General features: G+C 41.3%; 1 protein-coding gene across 5 annotated transcripts in view; it reads right to left on the bottom strand.

Annotated features, from left to right (window-relative positions):
- Positions 1-913: 913 nt before the first annotated feature.
- srcin1b (SRC kinase signaling inhibitor 1b) overlaps positions 914-10,916 on the bottom strand; it is a 56,644-nt gene continuing 46,641 nt past the window's right edge. For 3 of the 5 annotated variants that reach the window (XR_003296151.1, XR_003296153.1, XR_003296152.1), the window contains 2 exons: positions 1,984-2,157; positions 914-1,018 (listed from right to left, as the gene is read on the bottom strand). Coding sequence is in view for 2 of the 5 variants with exons in the window: in XM_026315101.1 (XP_026170886.1) it covers positions 9,365-9,406 (42 nt within the window). In the remaining 3 variants the exon portion in view is untranslated. Of the gene's footprint in view, positions 1,019-1,983; positions 2,158-3,680; positions 9,407-10,916 lie in introns of those variants that run through there. The other 2 variants (XM_026315101.1, XM_026315102.1) reach the window with 2 other exon arrangements.

Raw genomic sequence — 10,916 nt, 5'->3', positions numbered from 1 at the left:
AAGCTGGACTCCGTCTTCAGGCTGAGCTGAGCTAACAGCTGCTGCTTCCTTTAGAGTGTGAAGACCAGGATGTGGTTTCTGCAGCTCAGCTAAAACTGTTCATTTCTTCTTTCGTCTTCTTCAGTTCCTCTGTCAATCCTTTGCTTCTTCTTGCTTCCAAAACCACTTTCAGCTCCTCCACCAGCGGCTGGACGGTCGCACTGACACGCTCACTTTTCTGTTTCATGCTTTTCTGTTTCAGGGTCGCATTTTTCTGTTCTCCTGAAAATTTGTTTCTGTGATCAATGATGCTTCTGGTGATGGCTCCTACAAAACTTGTAGCCCACAATGCACCAGAGGCACCACCCAACACACCACCTACTGCACCAACTTTCCCACCAAAAATACCACCGATTGCAGAGCCAGTAACAATACCAATGGCATAACATGCCATGTTACAGACTACACTCTGGCCTGGACTAGGAGCCTCTTCAACTGCAGCACCAGCAGCTGCACCAGCAGCAGCACCAGAAAACGCCCCTCCAACTGCACCCCCAAACATGCCGCCCAGAAGGCCAAGAGATGCACCGACTGTGCTGATATTTTGATTAACTGCCTCACCACCTGCCCCCACCAGCCCCATGACCGCACCACCGAAAGCCCCACAGCTTGTACCAACAACTCGCCCAATCACACCAAATATAAACTTGTCAGAAAATTCTTCCTGCATTTCAGCACCGTGTGCAGCTGTGAGTGCGAGATGCTCCGAACTACTGTGCAGATGTTCGTCTTGACCATCAAGCTGCAGGAGAGACGTCAAACTCTTCACGAGTTCGTCCTGCCGGTCGGTAGAAGTGGACAACTCCACATTCACAGACGCAGACTCAGAATCACCTTCCATTTCTGTTTTCTTCCTGCTCTGATCCTGATTACTCGATGAAATCAAGTGTTCAGTTGCTGTTAGAAGTTTAGGGTCTGTCAGTTCCCAACAACCAAAGCTGCAGACTTTGTCTTCGAGGTCGGTGTTTCACTTTTCTGCCTGTGAATGAAAACATGCAGTTTAGCTGAACACTGGAAAAGGTTGAGAAGACTCTGGGAGCACACTGGAGGCGGAAAATACTTGTTGCAGCAGTTACTGGAATGGGTGTTGCTGTCTGGCAACATTTTCACATGTAGATTTTCCAGCTGAGGGAGATTTTTTATCCAACTAATCTGATCCTGCATCTGAACAACTGTGAACAAATCATGGACAAATTAAACATCTCTGCATGTTTCAGACTATGGCAGGACAACAAACAGCTGTGACATGTTTCTGCCTGTAACATAATTATGTGAAAGTGAACAAACCAGGATTTTAACTTGTTACAGAAAGTTAAAATCTAAAGATCAGGTTAGAAACCATGAACCTTTAACAGCCACATTAAATCAATAACATCGTCAGTATTTTCTATTTATCTCAAAAACATTTGCAGAATCAAAGGGATCATGTCTAAACCAGACTTGGAGACTCATCCATGCATTTATCTCCAGCTACAGTACATCCAGAACGCTGCTGCTCGGGTCCTGACTAGAACCAGGAAATAAAACCACATTATTCCTGTTCTCAGATCTCTGCACTGGCTTCCTGTCTGTCAGAGAACAGACTTTAAAACAGCATTGCTTATGTATAAGTCTCTTCATGGCTCAGCACCACAGTACATCTCTGACATGTTGGTGCCATATGAACCATCTCGGACTCTGAGACCATCAGGGACAGACCTTCTGCTCGTGTCCAGAGTCAGGACTAAACAGTTCAGTTTGATGCAGCTAAAACCTGGAATAGTCTTCCTGATGATGTTAGACAGGCCTCATCTCTGGGAATGTTGTCAAACATATGACAACTGAAAGTCACCTTCACCTTCTAAATTGCATTATCCAATGAATGTTTAACTTTTATTTCTGTGAAGTACTTTGAATTACAAATGAACTTGCCAGTGCAGCGTCCTGAGTTTCATCTGTACTTACAGATTGGTCCGTTCCTGCTGTTTGAATGAAGAAGCCAAACGCTGCTGCCTCAGTGACGCCTCTGGACTAATTTTCTCCGAACGGATGATGCTCAGACGCAGGTAAAGAAACCTGTGCAGGGTGCGATGAGCAGGAGGTGGTGGAGAGCAGGAGGGCAGGACTGTCACAGTGAAACTGGCTCAGGGCAAAACAGGGAGGATCAAACAGCTGGCAGACTGTTTAACATTAATGACGTCTGGGAAACCATTTTTACCAGATTCAGAAATGAGAAAATGAAAGTAACAACTGTGTAACTTTATTCGATATAGTATCTTGTGTTATTCAAAGTGATGTTTTCTAACTAAATCTCAAACTGCGTGAATCACGAATCACTGAGTGACCTCTCGTGTCCTGCACAGACGAAGCCACACCTGATGTTTCTCCACTCATTTGTTCAGGTTTTCCATTTCATTCCCCAGCTGTCTGTTGTAATTACTCTCCTATCTGAACCCTTAACGCGTTTTGTTCTTTATCTTCCTCCACATGCTCTCCGCTAATGCAACACTCCAGCTTCTCCTCAGGAATCATTAAATTTTAATCTAATCTAAATGAACGCTGGCCGACCTCATCACACCACAGCTCAGGTCTAATTGAAGACATATTTGGTTAGTTTTAGGCATCGCCAGGTTTAAACTAATCTGTGGCACTTATTTGTCTACGGGGAGGGTTTCAGAGTCAACATGATTAAAACTGTTGCACATTATGATTCGGTCATGATTTATTTTTCTTTCTCCAGGATCAAAGCCAGCAGCTGGAATATTCTTTCATTTTCACTGCTAAAAATAACCTGCTGCTGATTGCTGTTCTTGCTGCACAATACTCCTTAGTCATGCAGTCAACATAAACAATGAGCTTTATGCAACAACCGCTGACCTCCGTAAATAACCTGAAATATGCTCAGTGGTCAGTTTATTAGGAACACCAGGCTAAAACTGAGTCAGTCCTGCAGTAAATCCTGAAGGAGACTGTGCTGCAGGACGCTGGCAGGTGTTTTATCGACCCCACTGGTTTAGAGTCTTTTTTTTCCCGTTTGTTATATTGGTGCTTAAATGAACCTCTGGGTTTTTCACCTGTGGGCTTTGAGAAACAAGATACATGATTATTTCACTTGAGGCTTCACAGAATAAAAAACAAGATTTGTATTTACCCATAATTAGCAAATGTTAGCATGCTAACACACAACAATAAGATGCTGCACATGTTAAACACACCTGCCACACATCAGCATAATAACAGCGAGGAGGTTGGCTCAGCTCTCGTCACAGAAATATTACACAAACATTTTTAAAAATTGCATCATCGTGGTCGGATTACTGATCGGGGTCTGGGCCTCCAAACAACAAAATGCAAAATGAGTCAAAATGGCTAAAAAAAAAAGGATAAAACTACGCAAACAGACACAAACCAATAACAAATCACATGATTGCTCCTACACATGTTGGAGCTATAGGAGCCTTAGTTTAACATACAGCCCATTTCTAATGATCAGCATCAGTCGCCCGTACTTCAACACAGGAAGGTCACATTTAAAACTGGATGGTCCAACACACATTTAAGCAAAATGAAAATAAAATAAATTAGAGTAGAGCAGACTGAGGCCTGAGAAGAAAAAAAAAAAATCTAGTTTTCCCACCACAGACGAGTCTGGGACAAGCGTGGTGTATAAGAGGGTCACCTTTATTGTCACAAAAACACAACAGGAACGTACAAAAGCAGCCACCGTTTTGTTTGGTTGACTTTTCTCACACGAAGCAGCAGCTTTTACTTTCCATACACAAAGTTGCATGGTGTTTTGCACTGTTAAGTTGGTCTTTAATTATACTGACTCTGTAGTAGATTATCAATCTTCTTCACGATTCACAAACAACACTTACCCCACACAGCAAGCATCACTCTCAGACTGGAGGAACAGCATTTAGTTGATATACAATATCACTCAAATAATCTTTCTCCATAGATAGAATAAGTATTTTTTCTTCTTTACTCAGACATAAAAGGGGCTTTACCACCCGTTTTGAACATAATACAAAAAAAATCTATGTTACTGTACAGTTTTTGTTTACTCTATCATACACTCACAGGTACAGTATACACAGAATTATTGACAATGAGACCTCTGTTAACTTCCAGCGTGCAGATTTCCAGGAATGTATACAGTATGCATGCCATTTTGGATTTTCTTTTTTTTTTCCCTCTCTAAAAAAAGTTTCACATAAAATCATTTTGTAATATATTATTTGGGTTTATATACATGATTTGAACATCCACAAATGATTTGAACGGTCACACATTCATCAAGAAACTATCAATAGAGTTTAAACTGTGTAGTATTGGTTATAATAGAGGAGAACAGCTACAGGACGGGGCGGTGATCCATTCAGAGGAAGGATTAATGTGCTTTTTTTTTTTTGTTTTAAATGTGGTGGCACGATTTTCTGCTCAGTCCCTCCCACTGAGATTTCTACAGCGTGTGATCATGGTTTGATCTGTGGTTAGCAGAAAAAATAAATCTTTAACACAGAAAAATAATAATTCTTAGAGTAAATGTGTTACATGCCTATGAGTTGTCTTCGAGTATAAAAATACAAAAAAAGCTTGATTATATAAAACATAGATGAGACTTTTCTTTTTTACATGTTAATAATAAAGCGATTTCTTCAAAACAAAAACTAAATGATCATATAATATACACACAATATATCTATGATGTGATTTTGGGTTATACATTAACTGCATTTCACTATTTTCGTGCTAAATTTTTCTGCTATTTCAGAGATTAATACATTCCATAAATACGTTGATGAAACAGCTGCTTGTGATTTAACTTACACTCAGTGTCAGATTCAGATTTTCCCTCCAGCACAGGATTGTTTCTCTCGTCATTTTAAATTTGTTTCATTCAACAGTTTTAACATTTTGATCCAAAAAACACCGACTGCACCAAACATGTCTGATTAAAACTTTTACAGCAGATCAGAACATTAAAAATGATCCGATGCACAAAACAACTCATGTCGATCAAACCGCAGTAGATTTTTATTTCTAAAAATGTTTATTTTCTTAAATCATCCTGAGCTTCTAAACACCATCTGCAATTCGGTTTAAACGGGAACTCCCACAATTTTACACGTGAATATTAGTTTCATCTTCATCAGAGATCGGTGCTGGATCATAGATGTGAACAGGTGGGTGCGGCTGCCATATTGGTACAGGGAAGGCGGTTTATTAAAATCATCTTAAATTAACTTAAAACTAATTTTCCTGCAGTTTCTTTTGGTACTAATGTCAGAAATGGGATATTTGGTTATAAATAAAAATGAGAATCTCCTAACAAAATAATTTATTTGTAGACAGTGGCAGTGATTTTTCAATAATATATATATATATATATATATATATATATATATAAATATATATATATATAAATACTAGTTTGTCAGTCTATTATTTCATCTTACTGTAATGTAAAATGGCTACCATGATATATTTTACTGATATATTTAATACTGATCGGGATATTTAAAACTACTTTCTTTCTTTAAAACATCCATAAACAGAACAAAAGTCTGTTTTTTCATATATGAACTGATCAAATCTGCACTACGCTGTATATGCACGTTGAATTTCATCTGCTCATCTGTTTAGAGGAGGAAGTGTCACTTCCCACATTTGTTACAAACTGAATCCTCCCCAGACAAAGTTTGACTTTATGACCTAAAGCCTGCGCAGCCTTGATTTGTTTTTCTGTCTCTTCTTGTTCTAAATCTAAGAACAAAATGTGCATTTTCAAGTTGTAAAGTTTAGCCTAATGAACTATAATTAACTTGGTCCAACATACTGAAGCATTGGTGTGTAGTCGCCTTCATATACACCAACATTTAACCGACAGCACGATGAGGAGGCTTTAAACTATCGCCGCAATGATTTGCTGAGCTCCAGATGACAGAGTCAGATAAACTGTGAAAATGAGAAGATTTCACATCTTCATGGGCTGAACTAGGGTTTAGGAGAATGATCCGAGTACTCACTCCTCATGTAATTAGTCCAGCTGATCTGACAGACCTAAGGAGCAGACAGAGAATGAAGAGAGCAAAGCAGGAGAGGGGCAGAAAGGAGGAAACACTGGGCTCACAGAGTGAAATGGGAGAAAAAGCAGTGAAGGGAAACGTCAGCCACACTGATGGTGATTGGCCAGAAGGATGAGCAGCGTTTCTACTGAAGCACAAGAAACAGCAGTGAGAGACAATAGCTCAGCGCTGCCCCAAAAAACAAGCAGGGGATTGAAGAGCAAAGAAAGTCAAAAAACAAGGACGTTTTTGAATGAGAACAAGAAGCAGTGACAGGGAGGGGGAGGGAAAAAAAAAAAGACAAAAATCAAATTTACAAACAGACAAATGTGTTTTAGGTTTTTGTTAAATCTTCATCAGTGTGTGTGTGTGACAAGCTGCAACGGCTGCCCACCCTGTACTACCACTACTCTGCACCTCCTTCTCCGGATCAGCCGCCGAGGACGTCAGGTTTTGGACCATCGACGTGAGAAAGAGAAAGAAAGAGAGACCGTGCGGCTGTCACCGAGCTGCAAACAGGCAGAAGTGATGCTGTGATCACTGAGCTGCTCGGCTGTCAGCTCTCGGACTGAAAATCTCTCCTCATGACGCAGGGAGGAGGGATAAAGTAACGCAGAGGGGAAGACGAGAGGAGAGCGAGGAGGAAAAGGTCTGACGGGAGGCAAGGAAACAAGGAAAGGAGACAAAGGAGACAAACTCAATGCTAAAACTAACCCAGAGAGTTGAGCAGTTAACACTGATGTAGATAATGTGTTTTTGGAGCGAGGCACTTTAACACGATTGGAGTAATTACACAAAATGAGCTGAAGTAGATTTCACACATTAATATGATTTCAGCTAAAACATCAGAATCACTGGCAAAACAAGGCTTAATTCCAGTACTGCATTATCTTTATATCTTCCACTGTTAGAGAAGCTGCAGCACAGGGGGAGGATTTTACTGCGCAGGACTCGTCTTTCTTTCTAAATTATCTGAGGCCTGATCTCACAGGAAGTACAGAGGTCTCCCTCTGGTGCTGGTTTATCTGTCCAAATGTCCAATGAACCAAGTTTAGCAAGATTAATGATGGAGGTGCTTTACTGCAGCGGGCGTGTACAGGAAGACAGGTGCATCATGGGGCAGAAATTTACATAACAGACGGACCACACACAGTGAGTGAAAGCCTGAAGGATAATTTGGGTCCATTACAACTTGGGGATGGTTTTTGTAGCTTTGGTCACATTTTCTAGCAGTTATGGGAACATGCAGCATGTGAGGAGGAGCAAACACAATCATGCAAACAACAGGAGAGGCTGCAAATATGGTTTTGGATCCAGTCCCAAGTTGATAAACATCGCTACTAATCCCTGTGAAGGAGACCTGACTTTGCAGCTGCTCTGCTGGGAAAAGTTCACGCAACTTAATGCTAATTTCCTCTGCTGCAGTGTGAGCGGCAGCCAGGCAGGAGCCAATCAGATCATTGTGAGCGGAGCCGTTTACTGCTCCACCCCACTACGTGAGGGACTTTGAGGGGGAGGCTGTGTTTAATGAGTCCCCGGGACACAACAAAGAACAACGTGTGGAAACAAATGTCTGTTCCTGTTGGGTCTGGCAGCGACAGATCCAATAAAAACAACCGTCCTGCCTGAGCAGAGACTGTGCTGCAAACCTCCACTAGAGAGTGTGTTCATCTCCTTATGTGTGAACACACTAACAAATTAACTAATTGTTGCTGAGAGTTGTATTTACCTGTTGCTACATTAAAATCCTGAAAAGTTCACCCTAAAGAGATTTGATACAGGTGGGAAGGATCCAGATATGTTTTAATCCTGTGCAGTGAGGGAGTAACTCAGCAAAACATCTAATGTGTCGTGTGGAGAACAATAACAGGTAGAAAAGTAGGTCACAGGTCGACCTTTGAACTTATCTTACTATGATTTATTCGCATTAATGGCCAGATTTATTTAAAAAAGCAGACCCAAGTTGGAATAAATTGGAATTATCCCTGATGTTAGTGCATCTACTGTGCAGACATGCAAAGTCGAAAGAGAAGATCAGAGAAAAATGAGGACTTGGATGAAGGTGTACTCTGTGCAGACTGCTGAGGATCGTAAAAGCCTGGAGAAACAAACAAAATTCACCTAAAAAGCTTTTCACGTCCTCTGAACGCTCGTATTGTCTGAAGCTGTGCTGGAACTGGGCTGTACAATACAAGGGGGAAGAATCCAAGCTCGACAACAAGCTCGAGCTCAACAATAAAAGATATAAACGGTTTGTGGCGACAAGGTGCCGTCTGGAGCGTCGGGGGGGGGGGGGACGCTGGTACATCCGAGGCTCTCCCAGCGCTCTCATGAACAAAAGGACTAGCAGAGACAGATGCACCAACCAGGACAGAAGCTGCACCGCCTCTTTTTGTGCAGCAGAGCAGCAACTTTCTATCAAAAATAAGCAGCAGGCAGAGCTGCAGAGGTTTCATAGTGAAACACAAAAACTAAACAGGACAAAAATATATAGACGCCATTTCAAGATGAAATCTGCAGCATTTGGTCACAATATCAGGGCAGATGTTGTAGATGGATGTTGGAGTGCACTAGACCAATGCATTTATTTAATTTGAGGCAGGTACACACATATTAAATCCCTTCTGCTGATCTCAGAACAGCCAATGTGGGAAGTTTACCGAAGCAGTGACATTGAGAAAAGAGAGTTCAGAGTTTTCCGGTTGGACAACAAACTGTGGAGCTGCTTTAATGCTAATGCTTTCATTTAACAGCTGATTATTTTACCCAGAAATCATTGCAGAAACTTTACTCTGCATTGGGATAAGCACAGAGGCCAAAGGACAAAATGGTTTACATCATCTTTCAAAACTGATTATTTTTCCTCAGAAACACCTTAAATATAGATGTGGAATTATTTTGCTTCATTCGACCCACAGGCACCAGGACGATGTATTTGTATCTACTGACAGATGCAGCAGATGGTTAATATCTGTCTGAAATGAGGTGCATAGAAATCTGAGTTGATATTCTGATGGGTACCTGACAGCAGCACCTCTGAACCCAGATCCCTGTGTCACACACCAGGTGAGCTGTGCTAGCCCTGTGCTAATTGCTGTTACAGCTAATGGAGCTAGTGTCTCTGAAGATGTGTGGGCTCGTGCTGCTGCTTGAACAAATAAACTCTAAACTGATAAATGACCGTAAAAATAGGTGCTCCCCTGGACGTCTTGGCGGTTTCTCTCGCGGAGAATTTTCTCAAAGCTCTTTTTTGAACGACCGTGGCCGAGGGCAGGTCAGCGCCGCTCCGCTCGGCGGGTCGGGGGCAGCTGCAGAGTCTGCAGGAGCAGATAAGATGAACACAGCTTTGAAAAAGGCCGGGCTTCAGAGTTTAACCTCCTGTTCACTCACACTCACACTCACACACACACACACACACACAAGCAGCAGCCTCTCTTTCTCAAGCACTGAGCAGGTAATTTCCATTTCCAGCTCTGACTGGGCGGGTTATTATCCTGCACTGGAAAAGGATGAAGCAGTTATTTTCCTGAGTGATGCGCTTTCAACCATCGTTTTCTTTTTCTCACCCTACTTGTCTCCTGGCTGTCTCTGCCGTGTGTTAGAGGACATATGCAAAAAGCTGGATCTGCTGCAACACTGGCTGACATTTGAGTCTCATTGGATGTAAAGAAACTGGACCTGTTAACACTGATTTCTAGACTTTGTCCTGTGTCTCTGACTGTTTACTTACAACAGGTGATAACTGAAGAGGATTTGTGTGTGTGTGAGATTATTGATCTACATATTTATTGATTGAAGATTTACTCAACCTGCATGTGCTTGGACTGTGGGAGGAGGCTGCAGTACCTGGAGAAAACCCACACAGACAGGAAATCGAACCCAGAAACTTCTCACTGTGTCTCTAAATCTCAATCCTGTATTTGTATTAAATGCATTAGTTGTGTTAGTGTTTGTCTCATCCTGCCCAGATGCACAGATGGACATGAGCTGGTGCATATAAAAATAAACTTGATAAACTAAACTAAAACCTGGACGTTATTTTGAGGCTAAAATGGTTTTACAAAGTGAGTCTGTATCTGTGGATGCAGGGTTAGAGGAGACGTGTGGAAATAAAGGCTGTAATAATTTAAATTGTAGACATTAAAACCTCAGTTGGAAATGGATCCACCATAAATTGTCAGGTGCTTAATCATTTAAAGCTTTGCCTGGTTCCAGCTCCACCACTGAGAGAGATTTCTGCTTTTCTGTTTTCTATCATTGTGAACTAAACATTTTATATTACTGAGACTAAATAAACAAACAAATGAAGAAAATATTTGGTAGATTAATAAAAAAGTAAACATTCTTTGCAACTGTGGGTGGAAATCACATCTCTACCTCTGAAATTTCACTTAGGATTGAAATATTTTTATTTATTTATTCAATTTCATAAGGTTGATGTGTCTGAGGTCTCAGTCGAGCTTCTCTTTCCTCTGTCATATGAAAATAACTAAGCTGAGATAAGCTTTAGATAAACGCTCAAACTAAAACCTTTAGAAATTGATTTGTATTAACCTTGATAATCATTTAAAGGATCTGAATCCTTTTGGCCTTTAGCGTTTCCTCTGCTCTCGCCTGCCTCAGTCTGTTGTCCATCACGACGCTCCGCTCTCTTTAAATGTCTTTAACTGCACACGGAAGATGAAATCTTGTTAAACTCTCATCGTTTTGCATAATAGGCGGGAGCAAAGGCAAATCTAAACATGCTAGCTTAATGCACTGGCCCGCTGGCTGCGATGTGGATCTTTCAGGCTGCTCAAAACCAGGCAGACCAATGCACCAAAACAC

The sequence above is a fragment of the Mastacembelus armatus genome, chromosome 19, assembly GCF_900324485.2.
Source record: "Mastacembelus armatus chromosome 19, fMasArm1.2, whole genome shotgun sequence".
NCBI lineage: Eukaryota > Metazoa > Chordata > Actinopteri > Synbranchiformes > Mastacembelidae > Mastacembelus > Mastacembelus armatus.
Note: the sequence above shows the minus strand (reverse complement) of the source record. Positions and strands in the feature narration are given on the sequence as shown.